The following is a 20,380-nucleotide window of genomic DNA, read 5'->3' as shown; positions in this document are numbered from 1 at the left end:
TTCTTATTAGTCAGTGTTTGTAACTAAAATAAAAAGCCAGCAGCCCTCATACCCACACAGTAAAGTTTACCTTGTACAGAAAGACATATCGAGCTCTAAAATGGAAAGATGAGTCATGACAGCACTTTTGAAGAAACCATTACTAATAAGTTAAAGAACATTTTAACTCTAGAACAAAATGTTGACTTTTCTGCAATGAACCTAATACCAGCAACTACTACAAGTCTATAATCTTTAACACCTACATGTTAATAATGATATTTCTACCTATGCTCCACATTGACAGGTGATCATTTATTTCTTCCTCCCCAATACCTACCAAATTGTGTCTTATAAAATCTTCACAAACTAATTTCTCCATTTACTGACTACTCGGTTTGACAATTGATATTTAGTCAGATATTGTTCTCTGTTAGTTTATTGTCTTACCACCTGTGTTTTAAGTATCTTTAGAGAAAGATTATTGTAATATTTTTGTTTGTCTTTAGTGCATTTTGCAGAGATTGGAATATAGCAAGTGATTATTTCTTAATTGCCTGGGTTTTAACCCAAAAATTTCTCTCCATTTTTGTCATCTTTTCCCCAATAAGCATAGTTATATGAATATAATTATTAATAATTAAGATTTAGCTGTAGTTTGCGTACACAATTAGTGTCTGCATAATATAAGCTCAGCTTGAGCTGCCATTTATCAAATAGAAATCAGTGAGAAATATTGAACTTGGATATCAGATACTAAGGTTCTAAATATAGACAGCTGTTAAGCCCTGAGCAAGGTGCTTGGTTCTCTACCTCAGCTTTCTTACCTGTAATAACAGCTACTGGTTATTCTTTACACACTGAGCATTTACTTTGTCCTGCAGTGACTCTGGAGGGTGGGTAAATAACATTGGTGGCGTTATCATTACCAGTTTACAAGTAAGAGAAGACTAGACTCAAAATTTATACTCCAGTTGTGGTAAAACTAGTGTTTAAATACAAGTTTTTCTGATTGCAAAGCTTGTGTACATCTTATACAAAGAATGAGATTAGATGACTTTCAGCATCAGTTCTATAGCTTCTGCTACCAGTGTTTTTTGTTGACTCAGTAGATGCCACTTAAAAAATAATCTTAAGCCGGGCGTGGTGGCGCACGCTTGTAATCCCCGCGCTGGGGAGGCGGAGACAGGAGGATCGCGCAGGTTCGAAGCCAGCCGCGCTGGCTTAACAGACCCTGTTTCTAAATTTTAAAAAGTATAAAATAGGTCTGGAAGTGTAGCCCGTAGGTAGAAGGGTTTCCAGAAACCCTAGTACCACCAAATAATTATAATAATAATAATAATAGTAGTAATAATCTTAGCCTTTTAGCTCCTTTTTTAAAAAACCTTTCTCATGACTAATAGCTATTTAAGAAATTAATTCCAGAAATTTAACAGTCTTTGAAATGAATACAAGATTGATGCCCCATACTCACAAGAAAATTTTCTCAAGTTAGGTAAATATATTTGAACCTCACAAACATCCCCAGTAAGTATGGAATTGGGTAAAGTAGAAGAGCCAGTTGGGTTCTAGGCCCTGCATTGAAGAAAATTTGATTTCATTCTTTATCCATGTTAAAAAAAATTCTTTCCTGGGTGATAGTTGTTTTATTTTAACTAAACTCAGCCTTTTGTAATTTTTCTGTGATATTTTTCTTACTTTACTGAAAGTATTGCTATAAGAAATTTACAAAAACTTTTAAAGGAAACTTTTGGATATAAATTCAAGATATTTGTTTATTTTGGATTTGAAACATGAGATGTAAAGATTAAATACTGTCTAGATAAATCAGGGTTAAGTCTAGAATGACTTGCTGCCTTTATTGCCAAGTTATTGTGGTATTGGCTCTCTGTAAAAAAATAATGTAAAGAATATTGACATAGTATTAAGTCAGACATATCAACAGCAGTGTAAATTTTAGAAGAGCATATAAGAGTATATCCCATCTTTATTTTTTTCTGCAACTTTTAACTTATATTTTTAAGTGTAAATTCTGTAGTATATATTCACAGATAAACACATTTGTGCATATGGTTTATTCTTTGAATTAACATTGTAATTGATTTGTGTCAAATCATCAATGACTGCATCTTTGTTATATAGCCTAAGCTTCCAAAAAAGAGAAAGTATTTCTACAAATACGCTTATTTAAATTTTTTAAAAATTGAACTAGGATATTTTATTTGATTTTTCTGAGGATAGGGCTTTGTATATTATTATAAACATCTCCCTACGTAGCATAAGTTTATTTTAAGCAAAGTTAAATTATGAACTATACTATTTAGTGTATGAGTTTCATTTCCTTATGCATTATTATATAATATTTACATGAATGGTGATAGCAAACTGAATATTGGCTCATTTTGTTTAATTTTATTTTTAATATTAAAAATGTTTCCATTGATTTTAGAACTAATTTAATTGTGAGTTCTGAGAGTCAGATGTGTGTATGCATTACCCTATTTCTCTGTTAATTGACTATAAACTTAATCGAGGAAAAGTCTTAAATTATATACTATCCTATTCTTAACACATACTAGAACTAACTCAATTCTTAATGACTGAATAAATGTAAGAAGTGCCTTACTGATCAATGCTGTCACCTACTTGTATTAGTGAAAATGTAGATACGTGCTATTTTAACTAATAACACACATAATAGAACAGGTTTATGAACTTGACAGTTTTAGTTATGAGCCTTTTAATAAGAACTCACATCCCTGAAAGTTAATGACAGTGAGTTAGTGAAGTTTCAGAAAGTTTGTTTCAGTCTCAACATGCTTGACATTCCTTTCTTTGATGTTGAAATTTTGAACTGTCTCTAATCTAAATTTTCTGCTCAGGGCAAGACAGCTAGCTAACTGTGGTAGGTGGTTTCCTATTCTTTTCCAGAGGAGAATGTTGTCATGATAATAATAAAATCACTGACATAGGAATATAAACACATTCTCCTACTATTAAAAATATGGAAATGTATTTTTTAATGTTAGCAAGGTAAAAAAAAACAATAGTATTCAAAGTATTATCAACAAATTATAGTGCAACAAATAAAATGTTGCTGTTGCATATGTTATATACTTATGTGCACTTAAATATGTGTACTTTTGATGCATGATACACTTATTAAATAATGCTGTGGTTGCTACCATTTGCTCATATAGTTAATTATTACCAACTGTTATAATCTATCACTTTTCTGAATGCTCTGCTAATAATGATGATGTGATAAGATGAGCATTGAGTCTAAACTGGCCGATGGACTAAATGGGTTAAAAATGATGACAGTGAGCCAGGATAAGTATAAAAATAGAGCTATATTTTTATTACTTGATACAAATACGTAAATTCAAAATAATGAAATAGAGTCAAGGAAAAGTGCTTTATTAATTACTTCTTCTGTTGTGTTAATATGTATATACATATTTCTCTGAAGTTGCATATTTACTGAGGGCTGTTTATATTTTTTTTCACTGTTGATGTGTAGATAATTTTTGTTTCTTCCCATAACTACAACTTAGCCCTCTAACAAATTTAGTTACCCCAGCCATTTGCTCTGAAAGAGCCATTTCTCTTGTACTAGCTCATGGGTTAATCATTCTACTGTTATTATCCCACAGTGGCTTATACTCTGGGTTGTACATTATCATAACTTTGTGCTGTTTTTTACTCAAGTTACTACTATCATCCATCCATTTTAATAAACCTAGCTCAAAGGAACTGTGATAAGATGAGCATTGAGTCCAAATTGACTGATGGACTATATTCTAGGACCTCATTTTTGATCCTTTCCCTTGCTGATGGATGTTCAATAATGATTATAGGTTGTTAGTCAACACAAGAAATAGTTTTATGCAGAATAGGAGAATTTAAATTACGGAACCAACCGAAGTGTTCATCAACAGATGAATGGATTATAAAATTGTAGGATACACACACTATGGAATTCTACTTAGCAATAAATAACAGAATTGTCATTTGCAGGAAAATGGATGGGCCTGGAGAACATTATGGTAAGTGAGATTAGCCAGTCACAGAAAGTGAAGGGTCATGTGTTTTCTCTCATAAGCAGTTGCTAGGGAGTAATCAGAATAGCAGAGAGGGCTTCAGATAATGGAGGAGAAACTAAAATGGAACCAGGGAGGTGGTCTAGGGGAAAGGGAGGATGGAGAGAGAGGCTCAGTGAAGGAACCACTACTTTGGACGTTATATACATATATGAGAATACTAATGTCAGTCTCCATAGCCGCTGAGGAAGGGGGGAAATGGGGAGGGAGCCAGGGTAAACTTGCCAAGTGCTGTGTGTATATATGTCATTATCACTATGATTTACAGTATGATTTGAAACTATAATGCACCCCCAAAAAGAAAAGATTATTGCTGAGCTATAATTATTTGAAAATTTAGCCTATTATAATGAAAAAATATATACTGAGATATTCTAAAATTTTGGATGATGAACATAAGTATTTTCTTAGTTGTAATGGTTGACTCATTCAACTTTTTCAATGAACTTAGTATACAGCATTTTAGAATAAGGTATAAAACACTTCTTTTTATCAGACAGAGGATTCAACCCAGGAGCATTCTACCTCTGAACTACACCCTCAGCCCTATTTTATTTTTTATTTTGAAACAGTCTTACTAAGTTGTGGAGGACCTGCTAAGTTGCCGAAGCTGGCTGCAGACCTGTGATCCTATTGTCTCAGCTTCTCAAGTACTGGGATTACAGGAATGTGCCATCATGCCCAGCTAAAATAATTCTTATAAATACTTATAAAATACTTTTATAGCCTACATTATGGATTGATCTAAGATTAAAATGTTTCTGACAAACTGGGTATAATGGTGCATGCCTGTAATCCCAGATTTGGGAGGCTAAGATAATAGGATCACAGGTTTGGGACCAGCCTCAGCATATAGTGAGAACCTTGTTTCAGAATAAAAAACAAAAATAGGGCTAGGGGTATAGATATGAGATAGAAACACCTCTGTTTTAGTCAAGGCTGCCAGAAATAGGAATTAAGGATGATTTCAAGTGCATTGTTCACATATAGATTCTAATGACAGTGGTGTAATTGTAATTTTCCTTGATAGCACTTTGAAAATGTTAAAGATAATTTTTATTCTATTACTTTGAAATCCATTTAGAGGTTTGGCTGACTAGCTTTGCTTTGAAAATTCTTAGTTCAAACTGGGTATGGTGGCACAGATCTGTAATCTCAGTTCTTGGGAGGCTGAGACAGGAGGATCACAGGTTCAAGGATAGCCTCAGCAACTTCATGAGACTCATCAACCTCGTGAGACTGTTTCAAAAATAAAATAAGGCTGGGGGTGTAGCTCAGAGGTAGAATGACCCTAGGTTCAATCCCCAGTACCACAAACAAACAAACAAACAAACAAAAAATTCTGGGTTCATAGTTAAAATTATAAACAGTATAAGGGAGAGTGTTTAAATACTTAATAAGGTCTTTTAGTATTTTATCCATATGGAATTCTAATTTAATGGATAAACAAGTTAATAAAAATCATTCCCAAATGGGAACCCTGTAGATGGAGCATATAAAGACTTATCGATGTATACTTTTTTTTCTTTTTTGCTCCCCCAGCCTCATTTTTGTGTGCTACTGGGATTGAACCTTCTACCAGGCCCCAACATCAGTAGTCCGTGCACTCTAACACTTCAAATTAGCACTTGGATGCTAAGGAGATGCTTACTCAAAAAAAGTGCTAAGACCCTAGGTTCATGTCATCAATGTATACTTTTTTATGTATTATTTTGACCTTTGGCCCATATATATATCTTCTACTTATTCAAAAATAAAATATGAATATGCATACTTTTATAAGCAGATATTCGTGAAAAACAGGTTTTCCTCTGTATCTTTACAGCCATAGTAGGAACCATGTAACCACAAGAACATTTCTTTGAATATACAAAACCAAGAGAAATTTTATCTTTAAACATCCTAGGTTGGAAGGTTAGTTCAACTAGAGAAAGAGCAGGATTTCAGTTGAAATCAAAGTACAGTTATATCACTGGTATTCCATGTCCTATGACATAGTGGGAGTTTCAGATGTTCATTGTACATTTGTTTTCTTTAGATAGCCTAGAATAGAAAGGAAAGCCTTTTTTTTTCTTTTCTAAATCATAAGTGTCCTGAAGTTCTAATAAAACAGGCTTTGGGGTCTATTCCTAGCAATTATATGCATATATATATATTTGTTTTGTTTTCAGAGTATAAGATGTTTCAATTTAAAAAGAACTTCCTTTTGGAAGTGAGCCAGTTGATTGTTTAGAAAACTTTAACTTCTGATGAGTATGTATACATATTATTTCTGAGGGAAAGAATCAATTTAAGAGTCAGGTAGATTTTTATATAATTTCCAGAAGATCCAATATTTATATCTTCATAAAGTTTTACATTATCTTATTTTTTATTTTAAGGTAAATTACATTAATTGAATGTCTTAGTTATAAAGGCAAATATTTGTTTTTTAAATTATGATACTTTTTACAGGATTTTGGAATCATTTTTAATAAAGAAAGCAATTTACCTCTATAACAAAATATTAAATCCAAATAGTATTTCTTTTTTTTTTTTAAGGAAACTTTCTAAGTACTTTAAATTACTATAGACACACAGTTTATTTGTAATAAAGACCGTTAATAGGGAGGGTAGGACTTAATTAACTAGACCCTTAATAATGGGCCTTTCTAGTCCAGGGAATCTTATAATTGCCTCTGAAGCTAGCTCTGTAGCAAGTTGTAAGATGAAATATCTAGATGGCAGTAGTCATTCTTTGAAAAATGTTGCCTTCAGGCCAACTTGGGTACCTTTATTATTATGTAAAATAACTTTTAATGATAAGCAATGTGTTTTGTTAAAATAATTTTGGAGGTAGAAGTCCAGTGCCGCCTCTTTCCTCTCCTCTTTCCTCAAGGTTAAATTAATAGAGTCAAGGCAAGGCTCTCCAATGAGCATGACTTTTGCTTCCTCTGGAGAAAATAGTCTTTCAGACAAACTTTGTACATTTAGTTAGTACTAATTTGTTTATCTATTTAAAAATATGTTCTCACAATTACTAAGAATTGATGGAGTGGTCATTTTCCTGAGAACTGTATTTTTAAAAATGAAATGGAAAGCCGGGCGTGGTGGCGCATGGTTTTAATCCCCGCGCTTGGGAGGCTGAGACAGGAGGATCGCACAGGTTCAAAGCCAGCCTCACCTACTTGGTGAGGCTCTCAGCAACTTAGTGAGACCCTGTTTCCAAATAAAATATCAAATAGGTCTGGGAGTATAGCCCGGAGGTAGAAAGCCTCTGGGTTCCATCCCCAGTACCACCAAAAAAAAAAAAAAAAGAAAGAAAGAAAGAAAGAAAGGGAAATGCAAAGAATATTTTCATGGAATCTTAATACGAGACATGCAAATTGTAATGTAATTTAATACATAATTTCCACAAATGTTATATATGCTCCAAACTGGTTTTATTGTCAGTTCCCCCAAAGAATATTAATCTTTCTTGTTGGGGTTGCCCATTTTGTATAGTCCAAGCTACTTAAAAAATCTGATTGGTCCATGCCAGGAACATAGTAGGATGACAGTTAATGAAAATAGACTGCTTTGCCTCTGTGGGGTGGGAGAGCTTGTGAAAATATATTAAATTTTCAAAATGTTTCTGGAAGAACTTGGTTCTGGAAATGTTGCTTGCTATTTAAAACTCTTCAAAAATGCTGGTTTTACAAAATATAAAAATAATCTCCTCAAAGTTTGAAGGGGGAGAGGGGCTGTCGTGTGGGGGCGGTCTCTTTGCTGCCCACATCCTCCCTCTGTTCAGTGCGTTGTGTGCTTACGGGTTCCCTGGAGCGGATCACCATATAATTGATGTGCAGTCTGCATTGCTGAATCCTGGACTGCACCATTCTGTGTTCAAGGGAAGATGTAATCTGATCCCTCTGCTGCTGAGGGAGGAATCTGTTCAGTCAAGGCTTTGACAGGGCATAGTCTCCTCCAATAATCTTCTCCGTTCTCTCTCATTATTCCCTCGAGTTCTTCTCAGTCGAGCTGCATGTATGTATGTGTGTGCTGAGAAGCGGTTTGATACTGAGCTGCCTTTGCCTTTACTGTGGAGTTTTGTTGCCGGTTCTGCTCCCTAATCTTCCTTTCCTGACGTGCCTGAGCATGTCCACATTAGAATCTGTGACATACCTACCTGAAAAAGGTTTATATTGTCAGAGACTGCCAAGCAGCCGGACACACGGGGGCACAGAATTACTGAAGGGGAAAAATACAGAAAATATGGGTTTCTACGGCACATTAAAAATGATTTTTTACAAAGTAAGTAATCTGTTTTCTTCCTGTGCTGTGTGATTGTGTGTGTGTGTGCCTGCCTGAGAAGGAAAATCTGTATCATCAGAGATGGCTGCAGTATCCTCTAATTTTGGTGGGTGGCTGGATGTCTGGTATTCTGTTTTATTTCATGAATGTAAGCAAATAATGGTAAGAGAACGTGAGAGCTGGGGAAAGCTTTAAATTTAAAATGAAATGAGTATTTTAGCCTGAGAATTTTTCACTAAAAATATATCGAGACTTTAGAAATGTGGCTCCGTTAAATGCTGACCTGGAAATATTCTGTCCTTAGTTGGCTTTTACTGAACCTTTTGCCTTCAATTTTTTATACCTCATATATTTTTTTCTTTTTTCATTAGATAACTCAAAGTGTATAATCATCTGAATATTTTGGATTTATATTTAAAAGGATTTACTTTCTGTGCCCCTCAAAATATTGCAGAATTAATTCTAAAGTCAGTATTTTCAGTAAATAGTACTATATTAAAAGACTTCCATGGTCCCAGAGAAGGTACTTTATCTTATAAAATATTTTTAAAATAAAATACCTTCTTAGTGGTTTTCTTGAGCATTTTTATTCTGAGGATTTTATTTGTTGAAGAATCTCTAAGATGAAAATAAAGTTTGCTTTTAGTGGTAAATTGCTTTTGCACCAATGTATTTACAAGATATCCTGGGAAGTTTCTGAGAGCCAATATTACAGACTTAATTAGAATGAATTTTAGAGTTTGTCATAATATTTATGAAAATATTCTGTGAAAGTTTTCACAAAACTTGATTTTAAGGTAATTTGTACTGACTGACCTTCCTGATGAATTTGTTTGCAAATATGTATATATGTGCGCATCTATAAATTATACACATGGAAGCACGTGGCTACCTATAGATTACAGCTTTTATATTATTTGTTTGCTTTCTAATGAAATTATTTAGAGAAAGAAAACAATATTTTTTAAGAGGGATCTCTTTAAATCAATGTAGTGAGTACAGAAACTTCCGAAGGGGAAAAAAAAACAGACCAATTTCATTTTTTCATGAACCAAGGTATAAATTGTAGATAGACTTGTACCCTCATATCTAGCCCCTAATACCATAAGAGAACTGTATTGATTAGACTTGTTTCATGATGGTAAAACCAAAGTATTTAGTATCCAGTATGGCTCAAAAAGATTTTGAGTTTCTTCAGTTCTCTTTAGTATTTATATAGCATCATGCTGTGTTATGGTGGTCCTAAGAGAAGCCATAGGTAGGAAACTAAGACTGCCGCAAAATTCGTACTATAAAAATTAGAACAGCTATCTATCACTCTAGGTTTCTTTCCCCCTATAACTTGGACTGATGCGATAATTAATTTGTGGGTGCAAATTTGAAAGAGATTGTTCACATAGAAAAAGTTTAATCTTATCAGATTTTATTTTCTGTCTTTAGAATGAACATATAGTCAGATAACCCAATTAACCAGTAATGAAATGTAAAAATAAATACTTCAGTATTGCCGTTGACAAAATACAATTCTGAATATATTTGTAGTATACATGGCATATGAAACATCTTTAAACTATAAATGTTGGATATATCTTATAAAGAGGCATAATTCATTCTTTACAAGTCTTTTCTGGTCTCAAGTTAGAATATTTTTCTTGAGTATCTGTCAGTAGAGCCATATATACTCTGTGTATATAGCAATTGATGACTTTTCCCCTCAGCCTTATTATACCATCTAAAGACTTCTCTCTTCTTATAGATTTATCTTTTCTTACTGTCCTTCTCACCCATATAAATTGCTTTATGCTCTACTCAGTATTCAAGATTATTTTATTAATGTTCTCATTATGATATGGGTGTTTAAAATTCAGTTACTTCCATTTTTCTGATTTTGAAATTTTGAAATTTGTTATTCTTAAATTTTAAAAAAAATTGTAAAAATGGAGATTAGTGAGGAAGGCATGTTAAATGTGATTCTTTGCTGTTTGGATTATCATGATTTTTTCCTTATGTTGGTTATTAAACTGGAAAACATGAAAGGCACATTACTGTCAAGGAATATATATATACCTATGATGAATATCAATTTTTATTCTGGACAAAATTTAATATTAACAATGCTAACTCAAGATTTGATAGTTGGGCAGGTGATTTTTATAAAAAAAATCTTATTTATTTTACCTTACAGATGAAAAGAAAGTTGGACCATGGTTCTGAGGCTCGCTCCTTTTCTTTGGGAAAGAAACCATGCAAGGTCTCAGAATATACGAGGTAATATTAAATGTAGTTATGAATTCTCTCTCATACTTCTCTTATTTTGTAGAGTTGATAACTTCAAAAGCATTTCTTTCTATTTATTCTCATAGAGTAATAATATTACCAGTACTATTTAACATGTTTTGAGATTACTAAAAATTGGGAAATACATTACTTTAAATAGGGAGAAGATAGACTAACAATATAGTTTGCATTTTGTTATTAATACATTGAAGTAAGGCATAAGCAGAAGTTTTCTTATGAACAAAAATTTTAAATATAATTTTTACATAATTCTAAAAAGTAAACCTAAAATATGATTATGAGCAAATGTATTGTGTTACTATAGCAACAGCTGTGCTAGGGTAAATATGTACACATGCAGAACTGAAGATAAATTTATTAGTGAAATAAACATCCCAATTACTCCTTCTTATGAGTTGGTATGTCTTATGGTTTTAAACATACATTTCTACACAGTAGGATAGAATAGTTTCCATAACAACTAAATACAATTGTACTCTTGTTTCCTGCTCTAGTCCATCATTTTGGGGTTTTGCATCAGTATAAAACTTTCCTCCTCTCACGCTAATTAGGCTAACTTAAGCACAATATCTCTTACCCAGCCAATTAAAAATGGCTTTGGATGTTACTTGGAATGCTGCATTTTAAAATTTAAATGACAAAAGTGTCCTAGGTTTTTTCGGGGGGGGGGTCTTTTTTTATTGTCTCTTCAAATAACTGATTGGAAGTTAGCAATAGAAACCTTAAGAACTTTATGGTTATGACATTTCTTTTTTTCTACAACTATTTTAATTTAGAGTTATTTTTATTCTATGTGACGTAATAAAATTAAAATTGCCCAGATACAAGAGTTTTTTTTAATTGAACATTATTACAAATTATATCCCCCTTTTTAACTCCTTCAGAGAAACAGTTTATTTTTACTTCATTCAGTTATGGAAAATATTTATTTTAAATACTGTAATTTGAAATTTAGAAATCACAATAATTAGAATAATTTCACATACAAAATACTGGAGAGACGATGCAGAAGTAAAAACCAAGGCCGTCTCCCAGTTGTTGAGGAATGGTTTTCCTGTGTGAGTTTTCTCATGTTGACTGTCCTATTCCCTTTCCCTCTTTGCCTTTCGATAATTTATTGTATTTTCACACTTCCACCAGAGGGTGTGGAGGGATAGAGACAAGTAAAACTAACCACTTGATTTTGCTTTCCTTCTAGCCTTGATAAAGTATATCTATAGCAAAATTAGACCCAATGGGATATTTATTTTCATGTTCTTTTAGAGATTTTATCAATTATCAATGTTACTGTTTTGTGATATTTTTGACAGATAATAATATGAAACTGAAACTGACTTCATTTTTAATGGAAATTTTAAAAATATAGATTAAAAATTTATAAAATTTAAGTAATAAGAACATTCTCTTTTACTTTCAAAAATGAGAAAGATAAATTTGCCTTTGATTTTGAAAGAAGAAAGGGTAGATTTAATTGTTGAATGTTAGATATTGTCTTAAATGTGTATTAAGAGCTAAAAGGGGGGGAGGTATAAAGATTTTTCTGTAAAATATTTTGATCAAGATTTCATCTAAAAAAAGGAGATACCTTGGATAGAATTATTGGGGGATTGTGTCATCAGCACTTTATCAGTGCTTGATACTGTTATGATATAATTTGCATATATTTGGATTTAAAACACTTTTTATTATAGCCCACAGAATTGAGGATTACTTTACAAATGTAATTTTGTTAAAAGATTTATAAAAAAAAATAGGAACACTCAGTATTTATCTTGAGTTAAATAATTAGATACGGAAGTTAGAAAGGAAAGCCTTAATATACTAATAATAGTTGTAAATATGTTCTTTCTGCTATTGGTTAGTCATGTTAGAAGAGTTAGGCAAACATATAGCTGGATCATCTAGTTTATTCCTTCATTTTATCAATTATAGGATTTAGTTTGAGGTTTGTTTAATTTTTGCAAAGTTAATCTCACTTATTTATAAATAAATCTCACTTAATTTTTGCCTATAAGTTCTGAATACCTTTGAATAACTATATTTCTAATCAAGGAAGATTTTTAACAAATATTTTACTTAAGCTTTATTTATAATAGTAAAAATGAAGAGCAATACATAAATATTTATAAGTAATTATAAGTAATTTGAAGACATCTGAGGCAAACTTAAGGAATTGTGTGACTGGTGAAATCTGAAATATTTGAATATTATTTCTATATCTGGATTTTTTTATAGCATTAGTAGTCCCACATTACTTTTTTTTATAAAGAAAACAAGACCAGTTTATTGAAGTGAGGCATATATACTCTAAGGAAATATTTTAATTGGTTAGTTGTTTTTATTTATTGGTAGGGATTGAACCTCATATATGCTTAAGCACATGCTCTACCACCGAGCCACACTCCCCAGATCTAAGGAAATATTTTAACATTTTTTGTATGTATCAGTGACTTGCAGTTTTGCCATAGAGATTCTGTCATTTGGTTGCATTTAGCATTGCTGGGATAATAACAGGTGGTTATGTAGGAGGGAGGAAACTTACTCTAAGAATAGCAAAATAGGTTTTGTGTACCCATGCTCTCTGGGAATAAGCAAATAAAAGGAATAATTGGATTGATGTTTGAAATATGCCAGGTCATCATTCTTATTAAATCAGAGTTCATTATTCTAAGTAAATATCTATCTTTTTTTTTTTTTTTTTATGTAGCACCACTGGGCTCGTGCCATGTTCAGCAACACCAACAACTTTTGGGGACCTGAGAGCAGCCAATGGCCAAGGGCAGCAACGACGCCGGATTACATCTGTCCAACCACCTACAGGCCTCCAAGAATGGCTGAAAATGTTTCAGGTGACATATGTACACATGCTACTTAAAGTTTCACTTAAGTGCTTTAAAGAACAAAGAATTATTCAGGCATAAAAAAACAAAATGAAGTACTATTACATGTTATGCCATAAATAAATCTTGGAAACATTATGCTAAGTGAAAGAAACCAAGCACAAAAGGCCACATATTGATTCTATTTATTCTGTTCACATAAAATGACCAAGATAGGCAAGCTCATAGAAACAGAAAGTAGATTAGTGGTTGCCAGGTAGTGATGGGAGAATGGGATTGGGACTCACTTCTAATAGGTACAGGGTTTCTTTTTGGGTGATAGAAGTGTTCTGGAAATGTTGATAGGTAAATGCAAGGTGAGTGTGCTGGGAAACACTGAAGTGTACACTTGAAAATGGTGAGTCTTCTGTCAGGTGAATTATCCATCACTACGCCCTTGTAGGTTGATGCAGCTTCTTCTCTGTGCCATGCTTGTAGATAGCTTAGTTTGGTCAAATTCTGATAACTGTCTTTCACTAGTATTTAAATTATTTGAACATTTACAAGGAGGATTGGTTACAACCAAACCTTGAATACTAAGAATTTTATTTTTTAAATTTTATTTTATTGGTGCACTATCGTGTCACATCAGAATGTGGATCATGTTGACAATGGCATATATTCACACAGTACTTAAGGGTTTTATAAGCTGGGCGTGGTGGCGCACACTTGTAATCCCAGCATTTGGGAGACTGAGACAAGAGGATTGCGGTTTGAAGACAGCCTCAGTTACTTAGTGAGGCCCTTTACAACTCAGGGAGACCCCTGTTTCAAAATAAAAAAAAGATAAGGTTGAAAGTATAGCTCAGCGGTAGAATGCTCCTGGGTTCCATCCCCAGTACCGCAAAAAAAAAAAGAAAAAAAAAGAATATATAATGTGAGATCCTGATATTAAGTTGATTTGTCTCTCCTTCCTGTTAGGCAATACATATATATCTCAAGTGGTTAGCTAAATAGTTGGTGTGGATTAAGCACTCAATTTTATTTGCAAATAGTAAATAATATAAATTATATAAAGATATTAGACACACTAATATGATTGAATGTGTTTCTCTACCTCTGGATGCTTGAATGGTTGGTTATGTAATGAATTCATAAGAAAATAAATTTTGAAAAACATTTTATTTGGTATTTCAGATTATTAAATCCTTTTATAGAAATTCTAATATTTTAAATACTTAGGCAATAACAAAATGTATGTCTCATTTTTTTCCCCATCTATAGCTGGAAAACCTACTTGAAGCAGTATTGCTTTAAAATGGATTTTAAAATTTATTTTCTACCCTTTAGGTGATTTCAGAAACACTAGAATGTTGGGGAGAGGAGGGTGAAGGGTTGCTAACTGCAAGTCTTGAGTTAGAGTCCTGGTTCTCAACAGGGTTTGGCTTTTCCCCTAGTTGAGACAGTGTTGTCTGAAGGTGGTTTTGGTTGAGAGGGTGGGAGGTGTGACACTGCAGGCACCATGGACAGAGGCAATGTAAAAGCCTCCCACAACAAAGAATTATCCAGCCCCAAATGTCAGTAGTACTACGGTTAAGAGTCTCGGGGTTAGAGAATTATAGTTATATTTTATTGTTATTCAAATGTTGATCAACTATAACCACAAAGCATTACTTTTTAAGTTGTCGCAGTTATTTGTTGATTGACCATACCTGTTCTACAAGGATTATTTCTACCCTCTCTCTTCCTCCTACATACGTTTTACCTCATTTTCATGATGTTTTTTAAATTAAAATTTTTATTTTCCCATGCATGCCCTCAGAATTCTAAATTTGTTTGTATTTTGCCCTCTCCTTTTAGAAGAAATATAAATTTAAACATTTATAGTCTTAAAATATTTAAAATTTTCTGCCATCTGTGGTTAAGCTAAGGACATGGGAATGTGTGTGTTGTCGTGACTATACATGCTTGGAAGTGTGAGCAGTACGACACTTGAGACTATTTCAGAGCTGATTTTTTACCATTTTTGTAAGAAAATACCAACATGATTGAAAATTATACTATTAGCATATAGTTATAAATAGCCTACAAAATGTTTATTATTTATATGAAAAGATTTATTTCTATCTGAAGATTTATTTTTATGTGATAGGACTCATTTTTTTCCCTAGCATTTCAGAGTACCAAAATGTTCTTTTCTAGCCATTTAGGATATTTGCCAATTTTAAGGGAGCTGCTTCTAATATTGATCTATCGTTGGAGCATTTATGCTTTATTTTGTAGTGAGGGCATTTTAGAAAGTCCTTTATTCAATGCTTTCTTGTTCAAATAGCTCATGCTTTCCTTAATAACATGTCCAAATATTACCACTTGCTGTATTTTGTCAAATGAGACTCCACAGATTTATTTAGATGCATCCCAGTTTCAGAAACATTAGCTGCAGAAACTAAAACCAAACCAAAACCTGTTTCTTAGAGTTACTGAGACTCAATAAATTGAAGACAACAGTTAGGCCTGCGTTTGGTCCCATAAAGGCATTTGATTTTTTTTTCATATGAAAAGTATGTACAATGAAGAAAACCTGTTCTTAGTTACCAGAAATAACATGAAATTAGGCCTGCAGATAGACAATTAGAATTTTTTTCCAGATAAACATTCTGTAGTAAACAAATCTGTAGCAGTGAAAGGTCAGTTTGCCAGGTGGATCAGGATCAGGACCTTAATCTTTCGAGCACCGTGTCTCTCTGACACACCCAGGACCTTGTTGTTGTACACTCTACACTGCCCCTTTTTTTCAAGGCTGGTGCTGACATATCTAGAAATGAATGCCTTGCCTAAGGGTTTAGAATGCCTTAATGCCTAGCCCATAGATAGATATTTCATATTAAAGTAGGGGAGCCATGAGTTGACCTCTGCAGTACAATTGAGGGCTAATTAAACTGGCATGGCTTCTACAGATTCACTGTGGGGCCTTTAATGATAACTTTCCTGTTGCATAACAAGCAAAATGGGAGACCGTGTTCCCTTACTGTCCTCCTACTGCTCCTAAGGCAGTGATACAGCATTGTTTTGGTCCAGCTTCATCTAGTCTACCAAAAAACTCTGTACTCAGTTTGTAAAATGAATGAGGACAAATAATACACCATTTTGGATAAAAGGAAATTGAATCAGGGTGCCACTATAAAATAGAAGTGCAAATTGAAGACAAAAACAAAACAGAAATTTTGTACTGTTTGAATTTTTAGTGCCGATGGATTCTATTTCTTTTTCACATCTAGATCGATGCTTCAGATTGTTAATTTTGAGGGAGAGGGTTGGTAATTTTTGTTTATGTCATTGGAATGTTAATATGTGGTTTCTTGGCTTGAAAATTTTAGACTATGTAAAAACACTAATAGTGTGAACATTGTTTTGCAGTGAAATTTTATATTCAGAGGCATCTCAAAAGAATAAACACATATGACCTACATGGAAAAGCTCTTAATTGAAATTTTAGCTTTGCTTTTTTATAACGAGTAATTTTATCAATGTTATGTAACTTGCCTTTTCTTTGTTTTCCTATTTCATAAAGAAAATATAACACTAAGAAGTTATCAAAAGGGAGAAAACATGTAGATGTTTTTAAAGCTATACTTGGCAATATAGTGGAGACTCCATAAATGTTAATTTCCTTCACTGGTCAAGAAAAACACTTTTTGTGGGCTTCAGTTTTCTCTGGTCTTAAAAGGGGCTATTAAATATACTAGCTTCACATTTTATTATGAGGATTGAAGAAATTATGTTCAAGAGCCTTAATGCTATATGTGTAATTATTTTTATGTTATTTTAAACCAAAACACATTTGCATTAAGGCTATTAACATTCTTTGAAAGCATGTTACATTCAATAAAAATGATAAAATATGCTTGTTTTGATACTTAAAATGGAATATTGAAGGAGTTAATCAAGTTTAATACTCACACTTAGAAACTGTACACATAGTCTGATTAATTTTATTTAATTTTTATTTGCTAGTCAACAAAAGATTAAAACCTGTAGGACAATGCTAAGGGAAATGGATGTATTATCACTTTAAAACTAAATTTGTTACAGTATGATTAAGAAACCTTGTTATGCTTTCTATGAATGAGTTGAAGTTATATGTTTAGTCAGAGAAGACTAAAGGAAGATATTTTAATATTTAATATTTTGAAGACTTTTGCATAAAAGTAAAAACAGACTGATTCTTGGTTTCTTCAGAAAGTAAAACGTGGATCATGTTCTTTAAGGCACCTTTTTACTTAATTTGAACTTAGCGATTCGAATGGCCTGTGGTGGGGTGGGAGCTGTTCCAGAGACTGGACTGACCACCCTGGAGGCGGTTGAGAAGGAGCTCTTTACCATGTGAAACTTGGGTGCAGTACTACCGAAGGTCATAAAATACGCTGTATGACTGGGTCACTGAGGATCACCCAGACCAATGAGTAGTCCTGGTGTTGGCTTGTGAATCACTTATATCAACACTGGATGGGTTGTTTAGAAAATAAAATGTCCTCGGCCACTTCATGATCACCGAGTGAGCTTCTCTGATGGAGAGTCTGTGATTTCTATATCCCTTGATCCATTATAATGGAGGTAGGGTCTCTGAGACTAGGACTAATTAAGTATTAGCTAAGGGACTTTCATACCTTTCCACAGTGAAATCCAGGCTCCTGGTTATAGTTGAGTAGCCCATCTATTCTTCTCTGCTACCTGTGTGCTGTAATTTACCTGAAATAAGTATTTCCATGGGGAAATTTCCAAATTTGCATTTGTAGTTTTGCCATGAATTAAATTTTGCCTTTTCTTGATCCTTCCTAACCCTGTAATGTTTTACCTATTCAGTATGTCCCTGCGTAACTTTACCATGAAAGGCCAAAAGAGGGTGTTTAGTTTTGTTCTCATACAAAAGTGAAATAACAATTTTCAATGTTATTCAACACTTTTGCAGATAAAGAAACTAAGTCTTGAAGAAGTTAAATTGTAACTTGTTAGTGACTGTTTATCCTCTCAAATCTGAATTTCCTGGTTCTCAATACAATACCCTTTTCCACTTTTCCCCATAAAAGTTGTTGGAGGATATTGTTCTTTTTGTTTTAATATAACTTCAGGGTTTTCAAAGGGTTTGTTTTTGTTGTTGTTGTTGTTGTTGTTGTTTTGGTTTTTTTTTTTTTTTTTTTTTTTGTCTTTTTGGAATCAGGAATCGAACCCAGAGTGCCGCTTTGCCCCTAAGCTACATCTTGACCCCAACTTCAGAGTTTTCAAGTTAATGCATAATTCTCTTTCTGCTCAATCTCGTAAATACAAAATTTGAAAACATTCTTGGAATCAGACTAAGCAAGCAAGTCCTAGTTGATGTCATTAAATATAAATAGAAGAAGAGAAGCACTCTCTGGAAGTTTTTGAGATAGCATTGGTGTAGTAATTCCTTTATCTTTTGGAACTTATTCCACAAATATTGATTGAAGACCTACTTTGTACTTGGCCCTACTTTGGGTCTGGGATATAATAGTAAATAAAACATCAGAAATGCTTTTTCATGGAATTTACACTCTAGACAGGAGATGAGATGAGAGTTTAAAACTGGTTGTCATTTTTTTATGACTCCAATATTTTCATTTTTTATCTTTAAAATCTTTATGGCTTCCATTTTTAAAAAGTTGTCCAGGGAAAGGAGGGAGAAGGAAGGGAGGGAACCTTGTAGGTCTTAGAGTCCAGTGTACCAGGGAACAGCAAGTGAAAGGCTCTGAAGCAGAACGTGTCTGAAGTGTTTGAGGCGCAGAAAGAATGTGTGAGGCAGAGCAGAGTAAACAAGAGGGAAAGGAATAGGAAATTTAGAACCCTGTGGGCCAACCTAAAGGCTTTGGTTCTTATTTCACTGAAGTGGGAAGCCAAAAGAAGATTTTAAGCAGAAAAGTGACTTTTTTTTTTTTTTTTTTTTTTTTTTTTTTTTTTTAGCAGTACTGGGGATGGAACCCAGGGACATTCTACCTCTGAGCTACACTCCCACCCATATTTTTTATTCTTTATTTGAAACAATGTCTCACTGAGTTGCATAAGGCCTCACTAAGAGCTAAGGCTGCCCTCCAACCCCAATCCTCCTGTCTCAGCCTCCCAAATGCTGGGATTACGTGTGTGCGCCACCACGCCTGGCCTAGAAAAGTGACTTTTAACAGTATTATGAGTACTCTGTAGACAATAGGACAAGGAGAGCAAGGGTAGGAGCCTGGAAGAATAATCAGGATATTATACAAAGAATGTAGGTGAGAGCTACTAGGAGCTTAGGCCAGTGTAGTCGTGGTCAGATCCTGCCAGGTTTTGCAGCTTGAGGCCATAGAATTCATTTGGGTCAGAGCCATCTGATGGTGTGAGAAAGGGCCGAGTCCGCAATGACTCCAGAGATTTCAGCCTTAACAACTAGTACAGCAGAGTTGTTTTACTGAAATGAGGGCACTATGGAAGGCAGAATTAGAAATAAAGATCATTAACACATTAAGTTTCTATTATATATCCAAGAATAGACATTGAGGAAGTGATTTTTACATACAGGCCTGGAGTTCAGGGAGCAGATCCGGTTTGCAGAGAGGACTGTCTGAATGGCCCAGACCTTTGTTGGACTCACCTAAGAGATATGATTTAAATAATTAGACTGTTGAATTAGTGTGGTCCATGGAGACAGTCTCAATTAGTATGTAGTTAGCCTATGTTACTCATCTTTGTCAGCCATGTGCTTTTCAATAATATATCTCAAAGTAACATCTATTGAATGCTTATGTAATTTGAGACAGTTTAATTTTGACTCCTTTTAAATCAAATGCTCTTTTAAAACAAAATTAAAATATTGTTTAAAATACTGTTTAGAGTCTTAAACATTTATATAGTCATAATTTT

General features: G+C 33.5%; 1 protein-coding gene across 3 annotated transcripts in view; it reads left to right on the top strand.

Moving 5' to 3' along the window:
* The window catches only part of FBXW7 (F-box and WD repeat domain containing 7), a gene marked incomplete at both ends in the record, with an annotated part of 113,180 nt that overhangs the window by 74,083 nt on the left and 18,717 nt on the right, over positions 1-20,380 (top strand). For 2 of the 3 annotated variants that reach the window (XM_080697438.1, XM_080697440.1), the window contains 2 exons: positions 10,540-10,622; positions 13,360-13,501. In XM_080697438.1, the coding sequence (XP_080553564.1) occupies positions 10,540-10,622; positions 13,360-13,501 (225 nt within the window). Of the gene's footprint in view, positions 1-8,093; positions 8,355-10,539; positions 10,623-13,359; positions 13,502-20,380 lie in introns of those variants that run through there. The other variant, XM_080697439.1, reaches the window with a different exon arrangement.

This window comes from Muscardinus avellanarius (assembly GCF_963383645.1).
Source record: "Muscardinus avellanarius genome assembly, chromosome: 6".
Lineage (NCBI taxonomy): Eukaryota > Metazoa > Chordata > Mammalia > Rodentia > Gliridae > Muscardinus > Muscardinus avellanarius.
Note: the sequence above shows the minus strand (reverse complement) of the source record. Positions and strands in the feature narration are given on the sequence as shown.